At 45.8% G+C, this 20,752-nt stretch overlaps 1 protein-coding gene across 2 annotated transcripts in view; it reads left to right on the forward strand.

Annotated features, from left to right (window-relative positions):
* Positions 1-6,004, forward strand: part of JCAD (junctional cadherin 5 associated) — a 68,927-nt gene extending 62,923 nt beyond the window's left edge. For both annotated transcript variants that reach the window (XM_068146177.1, XM_068146178.1), the window contains one exon: positions 3,443-6,004. In XM_068146177.1, coding sequence (XP_068002278.1) covers positions 3,443-3,477 — 35 coding nt within the window. In that variant the 3' untranslated portion in view covers positions 3,478-6,004. The remainder of the gene's footprint in view (positions 1-3,442) is intronic.
* Positions 6,005-20,752: the final 14,748 nt, after the last annotated feature.

Below are 20,752 nucleotides of genomic sequence, written 5' to 3' on the forward strand. Positions count from 1 at the left end.
AAGTTGTTAAACTAGTATTAATCTCCTGCCTTTTTCCATCCTCTGTCTGTAACAGCTAACATTCTACCTTGAAATCAACACAGGTTACTCATTAAGCCTCATCAATATAAATTTGTTAACAGCTTTCCAGTACAGAGGGACTGAAATTAAATGGAGCATACTTTAAAGTAGATTTATGTCTTTCCCTCTGAAGAGAAATATTTGTATAAGTTCTAGCTGTTGACTCCTGCAGCTTTTCAGCCTTTCCCTTTATGTATTTTTTCTGTGTCTTACAGCTCTGTCTTTCTGCTCTGAACTGTATTTCTCTAGAGCAGATTTTCCAAACAAGCTAATTCAGCTTTCTCATACCCATCAGGTCTAGGATGCCCCACATGCATTTCATGTGCTTTCCTCCCTTGGGGTTTCTGCTGGAGTGAAGAAAATAACTGTTGTGGTGACATGACTTCAGGGATGTATCAAAACAGATTGTGTGTGTTTTATTGGAGAGCTATTCTGCAGTAAATTAGGTCTAAATTTATCCCTCTTGCTGACAATGCCAGGCTTGTATTCTGCAGTGTGTTCCCATTGCAGCAGTTCCCTTGCAGATGTAAAGCCCTCCCCACATCTGGAGAGCATGGATGTCCCTTCCTGCCTCACACATCCAGTCCGACCAGGGTAGTGTGCACTCATATTGGGTGAGAAGGCATCTCTTCTATAGGCTCCTTCCCATCCAGGGACCCTCGTTTGTTGATGGCCACAAGATCTTCACTTTACATTAATGGGGCAGGACTGAAGAAGTAAAAAGTAATTCTTGCCAAAGGCCATTCTGTTTGGAGCAAGGTAGGGTGATGTTAGTCTGGGCCTGTCGCAGAGCCCTTACCAGAAGCAGGTTTGCACATGTATAAGGCAGCCTGGCAGAGGAACAGTCATCTGCCAGGGTAAGAGCTCTGCTGAAACTCAGGGCAAGAAGCTGATCTTGCTATGCAAATAGTGCCATTAGAGGAACACCTCCAAATGTCCCCAAATGCACTGGATGTCTTCTCTCCTTTGCTGCCTGAAGATGGCTTCCACGAGGCTGCTGCTCTGGCTTTGTTTCTGTAGAGAACATTTCAAATGAGCTTAACCAAATGGTGAATCAACATTTCTGTATCGGTGCTAGGACTCCAGTGTTTGTCCTCCCACAGAACCTGGTAGACTGGCCCCTTTGTGTCCTTGGTTTAGGTGCTAAGGGTGTGTGGGAGCTTTCAGGGAACGAACTGAGCCGTGCAGACGCTCTGTGTCTTGTGGCCTGATTTTCTGCACACCCCCCCCTGCCACTCCCTGAAAACAATGAGCACCTGCAGTTTTGTGGGGAGTTCTATCAGTGCCAGTGTGTCTGGCTGTAGGAAAATCAGCCTTCTGAAATGTAAATCCCTTTTTATTCTTAGGTAAACCTCACCCAAAGTATGTTCTAGCGAACGTTCTAGATGGCAAATTATTTACAACTGAAAAAAATTTTACTGCTTTAGAGGCATCTTCCCACACCATCAGTGCATTAGGCTTGGAAAGATGTGGTGTTATCCTGGGGTGCACCAGCCCTCAACAACTTTTTTTCTTCTTGATTTTTTTCCTTATTTTTTGCATTCATGTGGTGTCTCTTCTTTAAGTTGAGAAATACCAGAAGAGGCTGAACGGTGATAAGCAGTTCTGAAAGGATAGGTGTTGCTGGCACAGACTCCTTTCTTGGCTGGCCCTGCCATTTTGAGGAGCGTGAGCAAGAGAAGTGGATTCCTGCACCAGGAAACCACTCACTGGGGCCAAATCCCTAAGTTCTTTCCTAGCTGAGTCCCCACTCGGTATGAGTCTGGATGCTGCAGATGGGCACTTGCACACAGGAATAAACATTTCCCTCCGAGGAGTTTTTATTCTTGTTTGAATGAAGACGTTCACTTACATCACCATAAAAGTCCTGGGGATGAATGTTTTACTGCAAAGTGTGATATTTATGTGTGCAACCATTTTCATGCTCAACTGTTCCAATGCGAGTGCTGTGGGAGTACAGCCTGCGGGAGGGACGTTTAAGGTTAGTACAGACACCCAGGTTGCATAAGAGCAGCAAGCAGCACAAGGTAGCAGGGGCTGCAGTGCTGATTTATCCAGGCCCCTGAGTGCCTGTAGACACCTCTATAGGCGGCCATGGTTCCTCCACACCATGACCATGCATCCCATGCAGCCTGGGGTAAGTTAGATGTGTACATGATCCAGGGAGACCTTAGAGCTGCATTTCAATATCTGAAGGGGACTTGCAAGAAGGCTGGGAAGGGACTGTTTAAAAGAGCTTGTAGTGACAGGACAAAGGGGCAGTGATTTGAAACTGGAGCAGGGTAGAGCTAGGCTGGACATAAGGAAGAAATTCTTTACAGCGAGAGTGGTGAAACACTGGAACAAGTTACCCAGGGGCTGGGTTGAGGCCCCATCCTTGGAGACATTCAAGATCAGACTCGATGTGGTCCTAGTCAACCTGATCTAGTTGGAGGTGTCCCTGGTGACTGCAGGGGATTGGACAAGATGCCTTTTGAGGGTCCCTTCCAACCCAAGGCAATTTGTGAATCTGTGAATGATGGCACAGAGCAGGCAGATCTTGCAAGGCTGAGCCCTTTCACTGGAATTATTTCCCAGAGTCACAAGGGTGAAGGAAAAGGCTGGTATCTGATCATTCCAGAGCCAATGCTAGGACAAATCCAGTAAAAATATCTGATAGACAAGTCTCCTTGGTGATGCAGGAAAAGAAAAGGAAGTGTTGTCTGTCCTGTGAACTGCCAAGAAGGCGGCTGAAAATGAAGACCAGTGTTAGTAAGCCAGTTCAGTGCTTCAGTGAATGATGCTCCAACCGTGGGCTGCAGTTTTGCAGATTGAAGGGAGACAGCCCAACCACAGCGGTGCAGCGCAGCTGTGCTTTCCTCTATTCTGCTGAATTAATCTGAAACCAAGGATTTGCAATTGAATGAAAAGACCCTGATGGCTGGATGGCATCATCACTTCTTCAGCCAGCCTTAAACACCCAGCCAGGATGCTTAAAGCATTTACTTGTCCTTAGTATTCAGTGCAAGGGAGGGCAAATCTTAGGTCTTCCTCTTCCTGCCAAAGCATCTGAAAAGTAGATGTAACCACTTAGCATTCTGTGTGCTCCTTCCTACCTACCCAAGGCTTCTGAAATGCTATCTCTGTGCATTTGATCCACGTTGTTCACACATCATACTGATGCAAATACAGAGTTGGGGTCAAGAATGCAGTCAGTATGTAGCTTTCAGGCTGTAACCCCAGTATTAGCTTCCTGTTTTAAAATGAAAACCTGGAGAGGGGGGTGGAAATCTCATTTCCACAGCTGGCATTGTTGAGGAGATTTCCCAGTACAGTACTAATAGTGTTTCCTTGCTTTTGTTTGGTTTCTTTATTTCTTTCTGTCTTTTTTTTTTCCTTTCAGATACTTATGATCCCACCAAAGTTGAGAAGGTGTGAGATGAACGAAGAGGAGAACAGAGAGATTTCTGCTCTGCTAAGAATGTTTCACTGATTTTAGTTGTTGGTGTTTTGGTTTGTTTTTTTTTCTGGGTGCTTTTTGTTTGTGTTTTGTTCTCTGATGCTTGGAAATTGCCTCCTTTTGTGGTGTTCATGGTGTCCTGATAATGCCTTTACCACACTGCCACTAGGAGTTAGCTGTTTGTTACCTGAAACTGTTGGGAGAGACCACAGAAAACTCTGTCTTCTACATTGGAACCATCTGGCTTCGTAGCGCTAAGACTTCATACCTACTGTTGGCAAAGAGGTGTTTTTTTTCTGAACCCTATTTCAGTCTCCAAGCAGGGATGATGAAATGCATGAAGCGAGGCTTTTGAGCTTTCTCTTTGGTGTAAATGTCAATGTGAGAGATCAGTGAAGTTTGTTTTCCTGTTGTTTGTTTAAAAAAAGAAAAGAAAAGAAAAAAATAATGTGAATTTATAAGCTAAACTCCTAAGTATCTACAGCCTAAACTTTGTTTAACTTGAGGGATTTTTGGCCATAAGGAGAAAGTGCTGCTGCACTACGTGGTGGTGGTGGTGGTGGTGGGGAGGGAAGGGGATGGTAGCGAAGACCGATTGTGAAAGGATTTCTGACTTCCAGAGTTTGAATTTACTTGGATTAAATACCTGCTTGCCACCTAGAAAGAAGAAAAGAACAGAAAAGAGAAAAACCCCAAAGCTTTCTAAAAGATGGATGACTTTTGTAGTACAGTGTACAGAACGTGTAATTATAGTAGCTGGCAACTAGTGTTTCAAACCAATGCAAAGTATACCACTGGCTGTTTTGCACTCAGTATTACCTATTTTTTGTTGTTGTTGTTGTTTGGTTTGGTTTTGTTTTGCTGTTTAGAAATTCTTTATATGAAAGAACAGTAGCTGGTTTAAAATAGCCCATTTTAACAAAGTAACTATATTTCTTGTTACAGAATACTATCTATTTTTCTATGATGTAAACAATTGCTAACAAGTGGCAAGTATAAAGAAGTATTATTATTATTATTATTAATTATTATTATTCTATTTTAAGAAGACTTATCCCTCTGAGTGAAGGTGCCCCAAGCTGATCTCACTTGTATACCTTAATGCACACTCCATATTGCCACATACTCAGTAGTGCTACCTTGTTTTGTTCTGAGAAGAGCCATCTGTGTATGTGTGTATGTATGTACTGCAAGGTTAATTCCTGGTTTTCCTCATTCAACCCTTGGATACTTCTTCCTGGAGCCACTCTCTGAAACGCAGCTGAGAACTGTCTGGGCCAGTGTTGCTGCCACTACATTCCATTACCAAAAAGTGGGTTTGGATCTTTCTCCTGATTAGAATAGAATAGAATAGAATAGAATAGAATAGAATAGAATAGAATAGAATAGAATAGAATAGACCAGGTTGGAAGAGACCTTCAAGATCATCGTGTCAAACCTATCAACCAATCCAACCCACCTAATCAACTGAACCATGGCACCAAGCACCCCATCAAGTCCAGCGATGGTGACTCTACCACCTCCCTGGGCAGCCCATTCCAATGGGCAATCACTCTCTCTGTATAGAACTTCTTCCTAACAGCCAACCTAAACCTCCCCTGGCACAGCCTGAGACTGTGTCCTCTTGTTCTGGTGCTGGTTGCCTGGGAGAAGAGATCAACCTCCGCCTGTATACAACCTCCCTTCAGGTAGTTGTTAGGTCACCCCTGAGTCTCCTCTTCTCCAGGCTAAGCAACCCCAGCTCCCTCAGCCTCTCCTCATAGGGCTTGTGTTCCAAACCCCTCACCAACTTCGTTGCCCTTCTCTGGACATGCTCCAGATGTCTCAGAGTGGCTCAGAAAGATACCTGTCCTTTTCTTTGGCGGGGGGTGTCTGGTTTTATTTTCTTCTACTTTGTTCCTTCTTACAGATTGTGGGTTTGGATTAGGCCAGTGTATAAAAATAAACAAAAGTGAGTTTCATTCTTCCCTGCAGTCAGCTGCTGTTGCTGGGGAGTTCAGGTGTCTTCTTGATGGCATTTAAATACATGGCTTTAAGTATATTTTACCTGCACACACAAATGCATGAACTGCAGAGCTTACAATAAAGCCTGTGCATTCTGCTCTTTGATCCTGAATTAGCCTGCATAATATCTGTGTCTTTAAAGCCTCTATGTCCACTTCTCTGTGTGTGTGTTGGGGTGTTTTTTTTGTAAGTACCTCTGTACTAACATTCTTCTGATGTTCATGTACTTCACTGGTCTGTTCTCCTGACCTTTTGGGGTGGTTTAGCATAATTGTGTTTGGGTTTTGTTTGTGTTTTGTTGGGGTTTTTTTTAAACATTTTCTCATTTCTTGATTTTTTTTCCTTTTTTTCCCTGAGTCTGTAATTTGGATAAGGATGATGGGGGGAAAACACTCATCCTGTGTTTTGGCAGCAAGAATCTCTTGTCTGTAACACATGCTTTTGTTAACATATGGACTATTTAAAGCTTGTTTGAAAAGAAAAAAAGCGGTGTATAATTTATTTTAACAACTCTTGTGCATGTTGTGTAGCAATGCTTGTTGACAAACTGTTCCCACCATTCTGACTATAACCACTTCATACCTGTCTGAGACATCTGGGGGGCTACTAAACAGCTACAAACCATGTTTCCTCACAGGATCATAGAATCAACAAGGTTGGAAAAGACCTCAAGGATCATCAAGTCAAACCTGTCACCAAGACCTCATGATGACTAAACCATGGCACCCATCCAGTCCTCTCTTGAACACCTCCAGGGATGGTGACTCCACCACCTCCCTGGGCAGCCCATTCCAATGGATAACAAATCTCTTTCTCCTCACCTTGAGCCTACATTTCCCCTGGCACAGCTTGAGACTGTGTCCTCTTGTTCTGGTGCTGGTTGCCTGGGAGAAGAGACCAACCGCCTCCTGGTTACAACCACCCCTCAGGTAGTTGTAGACAGCAATAAGGTCTCCCCTGAGCCTCCTCTTCTCCAGGCTAAACAATCCCAGCTCCCTCAGCCTCTCCTCACAGGGCTGTGCTCAAGGCCTCTCCCCAGCCTCGTTGCTTTTCTCTGGACACGTTCAAGAGTCTCAATGTCCTTCTTAAAGTGAGGGGCCCAGAAGTGGACACAGGACTCAAAGTATGGCTTAACCAGTGCTGAGTACAGGGGCAGAATGACTTCCCTGCTCCTGCTGGCCACACTATTCTTGATGCAGTCCAGGATGCCATTGGCCTTCTTGGCCACCTGGGCACACTGCTGGCTCATGTTCAGCTGGCTGTCAATCAGCACCCCCAGGTCCCTTTCTGTCTGGCAGCTCTCCAGCCACTCCGACTCCCCCCCCTCACACCCTCAGTGCTGCCCCTAAAAGTCCACTTCTTAAAAAGAATTGCTTCAATTCTCACAATCCCAGCTACTAAGGAATTACTAAAAAGAATTGCTTTATTTCTCATCATCCCACCTATTGATAAGGCTGAGATGCCTGTCAATAACTTGAAAGTTTTAATTGATCCTTGATTTCTGGAGAGCTGTAAATTGTTCCATAGAACCAGTCCTTTGCCACCTTCAGTTCATGTCTCCATGGAACAAGAGTTTTCTGTGCATTTTATTTTCTTCTGATGTGGAGGTGGAGGGCCTTACCTGATTCTGCAGCACACCTGTTTCATCAGTTATGTCAAGTAATTATTCTTCCACTGCACATAAACAGCCAAGATCTTAAAAACCGAAGCAAAACCCCCAAACAAACCACACACACAACCCCCCCAAAAAACAGCCAACCAACCAAAAACCACAACCCCCCCCAAGCAACCCCAAGCAAACAAATAAATAGGAAGCAGCAATGTTGCAGGGAAGGTTTTGTTGGCTAAGAATGAGATATCTGAACCTTGTAACCTTTGTATTGCAGTAGTATGTGACTGGATGAAGGGCTAGAGTTAGTACTGCTTTTAAAATGGTGTGCTCCTCTAGCAACAGTGGTTCTTTCATTTGATATTATGATACAGACAACTAAGAAACAGATGGAGTACAGCTTAGGAATGGTTGTGCTTCAGTGTCTCTACAGTACCTGTGCCATAATGAAAATGTCAGCTCTTGGAGTGGGCTGGAGGGTACCATAGTTGAATACCTTTCCAGAAGCCTTTTGCCAGTTGCAAAGAGCAGCCAAAGCTAATTTTACACCAGCTGTAGTTAGGAAACAGTAAATTATTATTTTCAATGCCTGTCTCAATGGGTGCATAAAACTGTCATGGCAACAGCCATTGCTGACAGTGGCAAGGGCAGGAGCTCTGAGCTGACATGCAGAGCAAGAGGATGTGGCAGTCTGCTTCCAGTGCCTCCTGCAGTGCAGTTGTGTGATGGCAGAGCAGCAGTGAAGAACTGTGCAGTCATCTTAACTCTCAGGAGGAAGAGCAGAGCTAGAACCTCAGAAATCACGTTGCTACAAGTTGTTGTCTATTCAGCTTGTGCCGTAGCTGTGCTGCTGCAGCTGAGCAATTTGGGGTTGGATGACAGGCTGTCAAAGGGCTTGGTTGGGAAGATGCTGGTTTCACGAGCAGCCCTAGAAATTAAGGCAAACCCATCGTGCCTGGTCCATACATGTCCAAACTGTTTAATGGAGAGATTCTTCAGGAGATGGGTGGCTGGATAGGACCCATCATCTCCTCCCAGTTACTTTCTTGAGATGCAGAATGGATAATCATCCTAAGAGATTAGTGGCAGTAGCAGCAGCTGGTGGCAGTGCCAGGAAGATACACAACGAACCCGAAGTTTCAGGCTCTTATCTTCTGTCTGAGAAGGAAGAGTCACCCGCGAGCTTCGGGCGCTGCAGAGTCTCCCTTGCTGGTCTTTAATCGTCGGTCGGGACAAGGACAGGGACTGGGCAGTCCCCGCGGCACCGTTTGAAGGGGGAAGTACTCCCTCGTGCGGTTCCCTGAGCACCAGCTGGGAGCTGCTTCCCTCCGAACCCCGCTGGTTTCGGACTCTGCGCCAGCCTCCTTGCCAGGCGTGCTTTGAACTCGACAGAAGTAGGGGCTGAGAAGATCGATTCAGTATGTGTTTCAACCCCCAGCTGAACAGGGTGGGATGAGGGAGGCAAAGGAGGGCAGCGCCTTTGAGTGACTCGAGGTGACTGGTAACCGAAACGGCCGGCAGTGTGCCTGATGAATCAGCACAGCGCCTGCTACTCCCTCAAGAAACCTTCCCCGGGCATAGGAAGGGCTGTTGTATTCCACGCTACAGGTTTTACAGCAGGTTAGGCTTCACTGCAATTGTATCACCCATTGAAACCAGCGAGGTTCCTTGACTCACCTCCTGACTTGGGAGCACACGGTCTGAAGCATCCAACAGCTCTTTGAAAACACCTTAAGGGCAACATACTCCTAAAGGGGTCAGGTAACAGAATTAGTCTGTCAGCCTTAGAAAATGACCAGTCCCATCCCATTTATTTACATATAATATAGGAATTTAGTAAAATATTGCTTTGTTTAATATCACAAATCAGTGGTGATATGTAGGGTCACCATTCTGCTGCCTTTGTCACATGGACAGACAGCTGAATAGTAGCTTTATAGCTCCTGACCTTCTTTTGGGGTTAAAATGTTGACATTTCCTTCACTGCCCCTTTTCAAAGGAAAAACTCGTGGAGTGATTAGGAGAAGAGTGGAAGTGAAATGTTCTTGCATTTTAAATAGCAGAAGTTATTGCAATTGCCAGGTGAGCACTTTTGTCCCCATTCAAGATCTGCTAGAGGTAAGCATGTATGTGAGAAGTGAATCTTTACTTGGCAGGAGCCATCAGCTCAAGGAAGAGAAACAGAACAGTATTAAAAGGAATGGAAAGGACTGACAGCTTGTCAGCCTTTTGAGTGTAAAATGGTTTCTGTAAGGCTGTCCTGTTGGAGGACATCAGTATTTTCTTGTTTGAAGATCAAACGATCCCCTAATTTCCCTCCCGTGGCAATAAGCCAGGATGCTGCCATCCTAATTTACCGGAGTGAGATTTAACTACGAGTTGGGCCTACAACGTTTAAACTTCCATTCTTCTGCATAATCTCACTCAAGGATCGAGCTGAAGATTCATGATGATGACTTTGTCACTGAGTTCATTAGAAAAGCTGGGAAACGGTGATAGAATTCTCTCATTCAAACTTGCATGCAAGTTTGCATCTCTCCCTGGGGACTAAACGAAAGCTGTTTACCATCTACTCTATTTTTAAAGGAAAAAATGTTTCAGACAAAGAAAAAGGGAAATCCTGATACCAATAGCAAAGCCCAAAACCACAATACTACCTCCCACCCATGCTGAAAAATATGTTTGCAATATGGCTTGCAGAGCTGCACAGCGGGGAGAGGGTGAAGGGAACTTAAGTAGAAATTGACCGACACATGGCTGAGATTAGAAACAAAAATGACATTTCCCAGCCAAGAGAAACCGCAGTAACATACAGATTATAAAATGAAGGAGGAACTTTCCACCCTCAGCAGCAGCAATCTCAGCCTGCTTTCAAGCTCTGGACCAGCAGAGAAAATAATCAGAACCATTCCCAAGGCCATTCCTAACCTGAAAGGAAAAGAAGGAGATATATGTGCTAGTGAGTGTATCAGTACCTTTGTGTCTTTGTCCATACACAATGCAGATAATTCTCCACACTGACTTTCAAGATACTGTGGCCTGTCTCCAAAACTAATACTATGTCATTGCCATGGTGTTCTTCTCTGACTAGCTTAAGGGCAGATACAGAGGGATAAAAAGAGAGGAAAGAGGGGTAAGCAGTTACAATACTATTTATGTGATACCAGAAGATGAATGTGGTTGGTGAGTTTTCTTTGTATTCTCTTCTGCACAGTGCAAATATTGTGTTTCTGTGTAAGCTGGAGGGGTGCTGTTAATCAAGAGGAGACATTCTCCAAATAAAGATTTTGCATGGACATGCTCCTCTGTGATGTTGTTGATGTTGTTATCACAGGGCAAAACGGAGCATGTGCTCTGATGTTTGCATTGCCTTTGAGAGAGATAAATGTGTTGGTGGAGTGTTAAAAGTCTGCAGGATCCTCCAGGGGACTGTAACTTCAAAACGTGACATTGTGCCTGGCCTGTTACACCATGGGGGACAGAAACTGTGTTTACTTGAAAAAATTACTTTTCACATCCACACTTTGTCGGATGAGCACAGACTGTAGGTTACTCATTTCCAAGTTGTGTTCTGTTTGTTTGCGACCTCTAGGGCGTGTTCTGTCTCTCTGCAAGTGTCGATTCCTCCTTTACTGCCTGGCAACCAGCCATCGGCACTGAGTAAACCTTCGGTGTCAGAGCGTTTTCCACTCCATCTGAGTATTTTCCACTCCCTTTGCACAAGTTGATATGGCACTGGAATAGTTTACTTTGGCTGCGTTGCAGTAAAGAATGGCATGCTCTGTATCTGTGCTGATAGGGCTTCACAAGAGCTAAGCTATCAAGTTAATAGAGAAAAACAAACTTTATTTTCAGGCAAAAGTGTAGGTTGGTCATGGCTAGAATGTGCAGCTCTGTCTTTTGTCACTGGCTCAGGTTAGCCCTTACCGTCATGCTCATATGTACTGCTGTGGAGAAGCAACAGATTTATCCTGGTGCTCCTGACCTGTCACCAGCAAACCTGTGGAACAAAAGACCCAACAGATCTGAGGAAGCTGAAGATGCAAATCATTGTGGCAGGTTTACTCTCTTTTGTTTTCTGTCATCCAGCCAATCTGGCCTCACTATGCCCTCTGCTTTCTTACCTGGTTGAAGTATAAAAATCTCTACCATCATCCCACCTTCCACATGATTTGAGTCTAGAAACCAATTTTCCTACTTTTATTTTGTTCTCTTGGTAGGAGAAGGCACACATCCAGTTCTTTCCAGCTGCTGATAGGTGGGGTTTTCTTTCTGTTTTTACTCTTCACCTGCATCCATTCACAGATATTGGGCATTACTTTTTCCAGGAGTAGCCATATACCTAACAGAATAGTCCTGTTTGCTGTCTGCCATGGGGACAAATTGTCCTGTGACTCAGACCTGATGCTACTGTGATACTGTGTAAAGTCCTCCAACAATGAAGATCTGATTCTCTTTGGTCACCAGGCTGACGTGGTTCTTTGGGATCTGAGCAGACAGGGAGGCAAAGTAGCACTCGTAGGCAGTGGGGTTGTAGGCCACTGCTCCGCTGTTGCTCACCATGAAGATAAGGTCCTGGAGGAACATCCCGAAGCGCATTGTGTCGTTCAGGATCCCGGGGAGGGCGTCCTCCTCGGCCTCTTCTTTCTCGTCTGCCAGGCAACCAGCACCAGAACAAGGGGACACAGTCTCAAGCTGCGCCAGGGGAGGTTTAGACTCGAGGTGAGGAGGAAGTTCTTCACCGAGCGAGTCATTCGTCATTGGAACGGGTTGCCCAGGGAGGTGGTTGAGTCATCGACCCTGGAGGCATTCAAGGGGAGATTGGACTTGGCACTTGGTGCCATGGTCTAGGCATGGGGTCTGTATTGATAGGTTGGACTCGATGATCCTCGAGGTCCTTTCCAACCTAAGCGATACTGTGATACTGTGATACTGTGAAGGGACTGGCCATATGGGGCGGGGGAAACTACACACCTGGGTTAGTAAGAAAGGTGAAGGTGTGAGAGCAGAGACCTTTCTGTGCTTGCTCCTATTCACCCATATCCATCCTCTCTACAAAGAGGTAGGAAGCCCACACCAGCAGGAAGCCATCTCCGCCTTTTACTCTTGGATGTTACCTGGTCAGCATTCCCATGTCATGTCTCAAGTGGGGAGATGTTCTGCCATCTGCCACCAGACAGGGACAGGAGCTGGCCAACATAATCATTCTTCATGTAGACAAATATGTAGGTGCCCAGGCCTACCCTGGCCTGCAAAGTAAGTCAGTGGGAAAACATAAGTGTGACTAAGGGCAAGTGGGTGCTGTACAGCCTTCACTCAGAAGGTTTTTTGCTAAGTCAACCAAAACCCGTCATAGCTGGAGGGCTTTCATTCACCTCTTCTCCAGCACGAGTCAGAGAGTCACAAGCACACTTGCCACACTAGTCCACACACATCTGACTCTTGGCTCATCATGTAAAACCCTTAACTCTTATCTTGCTCTACGCACATCTCATCTTTATCCCTCTCACTGACCTCTGACAGCCCTGAAGTATGTCTGACCTTTTCTGGGTAACAATGGTATGCATACCCAGGTTCAATTAAAGCTCTCTTCTGGTCTGAACCTTCCCTTTCTTGAGGGAAAGACAAACAGCCCCCTGGGAATCCCTTTGCACCATTTATGCTGTGAGGTGCTAACTCTGGCCTGCAGAGTTGTCTGTATCTCCTCAGAGAGGTGGTACAGAAAGCAAAGAAGCCAGTTCCCTCCTTTTACCTCTTAAAATAGGAGCACTTGTTACAGCACTGACTGAGATCACAGCAAATGTTTACAAAAAAAGTAGAACCCCCCCCTTAAATCTCTGTACTCTGTAGCTGTGTGCTTCAAAGGCTAGCTGTAGCTTGCTTTACCATTGGTTTAACAGCCAGTCCATTGGAAGCACTGGGTGACTGGATCTTCCCCTAACCAGGGAGCTTCAGCTTAACCCTTCCCTACTCCCTTTAGCCTGTATTTAGATTCTCTTTCCATGTATTGCCTCAGGTACAGCCTTTAGCCTCAGTACAGCTCCAGTAGCAACCACAGCCAGTAACCTGAAACCTGCTGAGCAAAGAGCATGGTGACCTAGCCAGCTGGTGTCACTTGAAATGGCAGGGGTAGGACATTTTGTGGGCAGGAAGGCTTGTCATTTGTCCCACTTTCTCATCATTATTATTGTAGCCCAATGTTTAGAGCATAAAGGAAGTCCTCTGCTCTCCCAGTGGTGGGTCACACTATAAATATCCCAGATGGCACAGGACAAGGAGGGCTGTAAAACTCAGGATGTGGGCCACAGGATGGCTGTCTGCTTTCTGTCTGGGAGAACATGATAATAAACTCTTGCAAAGCACTCTGATAACACCACATGAAAGGAATACAAACACAGTGGAGGAGATCTTTGGCTGCTGTAAAATGTCACCACTCTCTTCATGGTATGCTTCTTTTCTTATTTCCTTCCCTTCTCAGTCTCTTCTTGAGTGCCTGTGGCTAAAGAGAATCCACAGAACTTTTCTTTTGTTTTGAACTTCGGCATTACTTTTCAGCTCCGTCTTTCTCTCAGTGCAGACATGCTTCCATGTTCCAGCAACACTCTCCTTTACCACCCTAAGCAGCTCTGATACAATTCAATCACTTCAGCTAAAGGTCCCTTAAAGGATATCAGCACTGTGCCAAAAACACAGAGCCCTTTCCTCTGCACCCAAGAATCACAGTCACTGTGGGGAGGTAAGCCAGGACAATCAAACAGAGGCCACCAAGCTCCTGGGCCACGTTTTAACATCCCCTTGAGATGTGAAATGTTGCCAACTCGTGTAACAAGGGGATGTTTCTGGAGAACATTCTGCCTTTTATTGTTGTGTACTTTGCACTTTTATTAGCAAATAATGACTGGCTATGGTAGTGGTGTTTCAATAACCCCTGAATCATGCTTTTGATAACAGATTTAGAAAGATGCTTTAAGGGGAATGGTAATAATTAAGCAACTGTGGATACATTTCAAACCTTCTGAAGTGCTCTTTGACAACCTCCTCTCCCACCCACCTCCAAAAGTAGTTTTTAATTTCTTTGATCCGATCAGCTCTGTATCCCCCACCACAGCCCAACCTTTCATGGTATCACCCCCAAAGCCTGGTGTGCACACAGCTGTACAGAGCAGAGTATCTGTCTCAAGTGAAGTTATAACTCAGTGGTTGGTAAATGCTGGTGACCACATTTATACCTGTAGGGTTTTGTTGACTGCATAGAAATTACACTGCTTTAGGTATGGGAGTGAAGCAGCAAAGTTTTGTGATACAGTTGCACATTTCAGCCAGACAGGGTTGAAAGGTGTCACTGATGCCTCCTAAGGCAAGCAAGATTTATTCTCTTTTATTCTCCTTCCCTGTGTGATAGGAACTATCCTCTACTGCTGAATCAGCAGGATATGCCCTATGACAGACTTTAGCTGGCTGAAAAGCTGTTAATGGGTCTGAAAACTATATCCTACTCCAGCTTCCCTCCAAGCAGCATGCACGGGAGAGGCATGGAGCCGAGCAAACAGCATGGGAGAGGGAAGTGGAGACCCCTGATACACACAGCTGTTATCTGTGATAAGCTGCATCCTGTGCCATGCTCCACCTCTCTGCAGCAGGGAAGGCGTTTGAACTCCAAGACCTTTTCTCAGTTCAGCCCCTATCTGACAAACACACAGCAGGCAGCTGGAAGAAAAAAAAGCAAAGTTCAACCCATTCCCAGTGACTCAGTTTCTAAGACTTCTGACCAATTTCCTAAAACTCTGCCTTAAGGATTTTTTTTTTTTCTTTCTTTTTTTAGGCAGTATAGGTACATTTGAGCCATACAAAGAGTTGAAGAAGTTCAGTGAAGCAAATAGATGGAGCTGAAAAAGGAAACAAAGAACTCAATTACATGTAGGCAGGGCAGTTAAAAAAAAACACACCTTCTTTCAGGAGAAACTTGTTTAAATGTCTGCAGCTGACCTCTGATCACTGGAGTGTGGTTGTTGGCTTGTGTGTCCCCTTTACATGCAGTTCGTAACCACTGCCCTTGCTCTGACACTGTGGTGGAAATCTCTGGGAATGCAGTGGTGGACCTCCTCCCCCAATATCCTCCTCCCCCAATATCCTCCTCAAGGACTCTTCACTCATGAGGTTCATATTCTGCCCTCTAAGATGAGGTCGATCTCCATCCTCAAGGGTTAAAGCATTAGAAGAGACAAAAATCACAGCTGTGAAGTATCGTTCAGATTACCTTAATCAAACACTTGTTCCTCCTTTCTGTGTTCACTATATTTTTACAAATCAGGGTACAATAACAGTTCACAAGCCTCAGCAGCCTGTCAGGGAGTTGGCCCTTTCCATCCTGTCTGGCCAGCCTGGAGCACCCCTCCGGCAGGAGTCAGAACGAACTTCTCCATTTCTCCCTCACACAGAGCAGCTAAGCATAGACGAGGAGCTTCTGCAGTCCCTTCCACACAAATCCACTCAGAGGCACAGCCACTGTGCCACAGTCCCAAGGCCACCACAGCCCTGTAGAGCTGGCAGCCATCGCTGCCCCACTGCCCCAATCCCTTCTGAGATGTGCCATGACACCAAGGCAAAATCTGTGAGGAAACATCGGAGTTCCCTGCACCTGGAGCCACTGCAGCACTGCTGGGCCGGGTGGCATTTTGTGCCAGCACTGTGCACAGGGGCTGCTGGTCTCTCATCTGGGGAAAGGCTACCCTCCGGTGTGCCACCACGGATGGTTTTTATCTGCAGAACAAAATCAGTGAAAAAAATGCTCCACTTTCGGGGTGTGTGTGGGGGGGTGGGGTGTGTACTTTATATAAGGGAAAACACGAAGCGATGAGGCTACAGTTTGGCAGGTCTTTGAGGCTGCTGCCCATGCCGAGGCACCCCACTCTGCACAGCCTCCTCAGGGCTGCCCCAGCATCCCTCCGGATCAGAGAGAAGGACGCACCAGCAAACTCGGACCTTCCTCGCAGCTCTGCGAAACTCCGCGCTGCGGACCCCGCCATCAGCGCTTCCCCAGGCAGGCGGCAGGCAGGCTGCAGGCCGGCGAGGCTCGGGAACGTTCTTTGGCATGGGGACGGACCGAGCCGAGCCGTTCCCGTCCCCGTCCCCCGTCCCCGTCCCCGTCCCCGTCCCCCGTCGCACTGCCGCTAGCCGCCTTTGCAAGAGCGCCACCTGCGGGGCGCGCCTTGTCTAGGCGGGCCGAGAGCGGCGGCGGGGGGCGGAAACGTAGGCTCTGTTGTAGCGGTTTCCCCAGGGGCGTGGGGACCCACAGCTACACTGGGAGAGGATCTCCCAGGTCGAGGAAGAGATGAGCAAAACACATGTGAGATTACTTCAGCAAAAGAAGCGTGGCCAGCAGGTTGAGAGAAGCGATTCTATCACTTTGCTCTGGTAAAAGGCCTCACCTGGATTGCTGTGTCCAGCTCTGGAGCCCTCAATGCAAGAAAGACATGGACCTGATGGAACAAGTCCAGAGGAGGACCACAAAAATGATCGGGGGGAGGGAGGGGAAGAGGGCTGGAGTAGCTCTCCTAGGAGGACAGGCTGAGGGAGCTGGGGTTGTTCAACCTGGAGAAAGCTCCAGCAGACCTAATAGCAGCCTTCCAGTAGCTGAAGGGGGCTACAGGAAGACTGCAGAGGGACTGTTAACAAAGGCTTGCAGTGATAGGACAAGGATTAATGGTTTAAAATTAGAGAAGAGGAGATTTAGGTTGGATATTAGGAACAAGTTCTTTACCTGTTCCAGTGAAACACAGGTTGTCCAGGCCCCATCCTTGGATATATTTAGGGTCAGGCTCTGAAAAAGCTGATCTAGTGGGGATATCCCTGCTGAGTGCAGGAGGGTTGGACTAGATGACTGTTGGAGGTCCTTTCCAACCCAACTCAATCACAGGATTCTATACTTGGCAGGATCACCACATTCACCGACTATCACTGACCTTCTAAACCATTTGTCTGTACCTCACCAACTTCTGTTCTTGGTTCTGAACACAACACTTCAGTTCTACTTTCATGAAAACAACACCATCAGCATTTGACTATTCGCTAAACCTGTTCAGAGCATCCTTCTTTCCTCCCATAGCCATCTTTTCTCCACAGGTTTGGTGTCATGCCTGGCTCATTCTCACACCTCATGCTTTGACCAGACCCCTCCCTCTCCTATTGATTCCTTTGTCTTTATACACTGAGATGTCAACAATTAGTAATCAGCTGACTCTGATTGCCTATACAGACACAATTTCTCCTACTCTTACTGAGTATCAAATTATTTCTAAAATTAGGATACTTTTAGAAGGAGAAACTGAGACATAACCCAGAGTCTCAGAAAAGAATAACAGCCAGTGCGCGGCAGCCAGACTCTTTGCCCGGTACATACCCAGATTATGAGGTTGGTCTTACACACCCCAGAGCTGCTGCACAATTCTGGCAAGGGAGAATCTTTTATTTTTAATGAATATTCCAAGAAACCTGGGGTTTATTCTAGTCCTGGTTCTCATGAAGGGAAAGAAGGTTTTCAAAACTGGATTAAGCACAGTTTCTTCCCACTTGCCAAGCCCTAGCAGCCAGAGCTCCGTAGCTCTTTTCATGCCGGCCACCCTATATCCCAGTCCCAAATCAGTAACCCATAATCCTATCTGACTTTCATAGCAGAACTGAATTGTCCAATGCCAGTCCTGTGATTTCAGACCCAGCATAGGCAAATTTGACTTTTCACAGTTGGATGGAAAATCACTTGAAAGCAGCAAATAAACCAAAAGTCTGTGGAGACTGGCTTTGTTTTCCATTGTTGACTGAATAGCTGGGAAGGGATTAGGGATGTTAGCTGCATGCTGGAGGAGGAAAGCTGTGTCTTGGCATTTCTTTTGTGGGGAGCTGTGTTGCAGGATGACTGGGAACATCCACTGGATTTAACAATGAATTGTCTGGCTGCTCTGTAACCTCACCCATCACTGACACATTTTTCTGGTCAATTTGAAGGAGACGTTGCCAATTTAACTCCATTTTTTTCCCCCCTGAAATCCTTCTCAATCCCAAATTTACATTAGGTTTCCTCCAGCTTTTGAACTCAGTGAACCTCTGTTGTTGGGAAAGGGACATTTACATTGAAACATGCCAGAAGATGAGCTGGGAGGAGGAAAGGGAAATATTTCAAGAGCAGCATGAAGGTAATGTTTGACTCTCGATTCTGGTGTAAACAAGTTCAGCCAACTTGGCAATGGGCTTTGTGTGCTTTCCATCTTACAAAATGGTGAAGCATTTTGAGATCCAAAAGTAAGGGAAGCTCTCACCAGCACTACATCTTTATGAGTGTTTTTTCCATTCTTTCTCATCTCTTTTATTTAAATGTTTGTTTTTCCAGCTCCCTACACATCTTTTCCTTCCTGTCTTAGCTGGGAGATGAGCAGATGCCTTGGTCCATATCCTGCTCTGTGGTGACACAAAAAGCAGGCAGTGCTGCCACATTACCCATACTGCATCAGCCTTGTCTTGTTGCACAGTCCTTGGAGTTGCCAGCCCTTTGTAAGTCATATAACACAGGATAACATTTTTTACCTATGTTGATCCCTTTGCTGCTACAGACTATAGCAAAAAGATGAAGGCCAAACACTTCGCATCTGCCTGAGCAGGAAGAAATGGATGGGAATTGTGCTCCTTTTGTCTCCACTTCCCCCCTCACCTTCTAATGCTGCCTATGATAAGTCAAAGTATTCATAAGAAGACAAAGAACAGGGATGAAATCCATAGTTGTGGCAGCAGAACAAAAGGAAGAGGAATAAACAGAAAAGGTTTTGAATCCTGCAAAGTGAAACTCCTCTTGTTTCGAATGACTAAGGGATCAGACACTCCTCTGCAGCTCTCCAGAAGCATTTATCTCAAATTTTTTTTCTGAGCTGACCGAAGCTGGAACACAGGCTACCCTGCAGAGAAATGCCTGCCAGCCCCCACAAAACCAAACAAAGTCTTATTTCATGAGAAAAGGCAAACACAACACCCAGCCTGATAGAGATCTGCATTCGATAGATGCAGAGCCAAGCAGCTCCCTTCAAGCACTTGGAGCAGGAGGGGGTGAACATCTCTGCAGGGATAGCTGCTACAAGAGCTTTGCTTCTTCAAGCTCATCCCTCTGCTCCTGCTGTGGCAAAGGCCAGGTTTGAGTCCAGCAGCTGAGTATCTCACCCTTGAGCCAGTTCCCAGCACCTGCAGGCTGAGTTCTGCGTGAACCAGGCCAGCTGCTTTGCCCCCTCTCTAAAGGGCGCAGATTTCTCATACACTGTTTCTCTGCACAGATTTATTTGCATAAAATGAATGTTCATTAAACCCAGGTTCCTCTCTTTTTGTTTTGAGATCAAAAGCCTAGTGCCCTTCACTGCAGCTGTGTCTGTCTCTTAATGTGTAAGCCACTGTTATTTTAGATCCAGACAAATCAGCTTCAGGGAGCTCTTCTTTCCTGCAGTGCAAGAGGCTGTGGGGAAAACATGTATCAGCAAAAACGAAGTCCAAAAGAATTGAGTTGAGCATAAAGCAAAGAACCTGGAAGAGAATTTGGGATTATAAATATTCAAGTGTAGCTATCTAACATTAGGTATCTAAATCAGAACCTCTTTTGAGTCAGTTTTGGTTCCCACATCTCAGCCCTCAGAAAAACTGGTCAAGAGAGGCAATGCTCACAGTGTCACAGGTGTGCTTTACCTTTCTCTTCTGAGCAAGGCTGTCTTCAAATCAACAATAGCATTTTTGAGGAAGCCATCTGTAGGAAGAAAGAAACTGGCTTGTATCAACATTTGTTGTCGCCTTGATTTAATAAGTGATCCATTATAGCCCATAAATTAGAACTGCAGGTGGTTAGTGCAGAACAGAAGCCTCCTGATTCGATCTGAAGAGCCTGGCTGCTCGCATTAACCACGAGGCACTATCACTTGTTGTCTGTGGATTTAGTTCAGTACAACTCTTGGTGTCAGTCTAATCTCAGTGATCGTCTGCAGGAAAGTGGAGAGGATCCTCTGTGGTCCTTCTAGGGTTTATAAAACGCCAGTCCTCGGCTTACTAGCTTTGAGCCCCGTGTGGAGAAACTCTAAGAGAGTATTTATCAAGTGCTATTTTGAAAGCATCTAGCAGCTCTACTTATTATTTGTGTCAAATAATTGTGCCTGATATAAGACCCCACTCTTCCTTGTTTGTGATTTTGCCAGTTTTTGAAAGATGTTTGGGCAGGAGGTTTTCCATGCCAGACATCCAGCTTCAGCTACTTCAAAGATCTGAGTTAAGGATGAGAAATGCTTTTTTCTTCTCATAATTCTCAAGTGCCTTTTGTTTTTTCTTTTGGGTGAGGGGTGGGTTGGGTGACAGTTCTTTCACTCTGCAGAAAGGGTTTGCAATGTGGCAAAAGAACTGGCTGTACTGCAGAGTGTGGAACAAATGAGCAGCCTTTGAAACTCCAGAGCAGTCTTTAAGGCAGCCTTTGAAACTCCAGAGCAGTCTTTAAGGTGTGTTTACAGACTGTGATTTTAGTACCTCCCAGAGTCTGTCCTCTCTGAGCATCAACGGAAAGGAAGTGCACATTGCAGCAAGGAAGCAAAAGGAGAGGAAGCACAGGGCCACCCTAGAAAGCTGCATTG

Source organism: Melanerpes formicivorus, unplaced genomic scaffold (genome assembly GCF_026170545.1).
Source record: "Melanerpes formicivorus ecotype bairdi unplaced genomic scaffold, bMelFor1.0.p_v2 SCAF_13, whole genome shotgun sequence".
Taxonomy (NCBI): domain Eukaryota; kingdom Metazoa; phylum Chordata; class Aves; order Piciformes; family Picidae; genus Melanerpes; species Melanerpes formicivorus.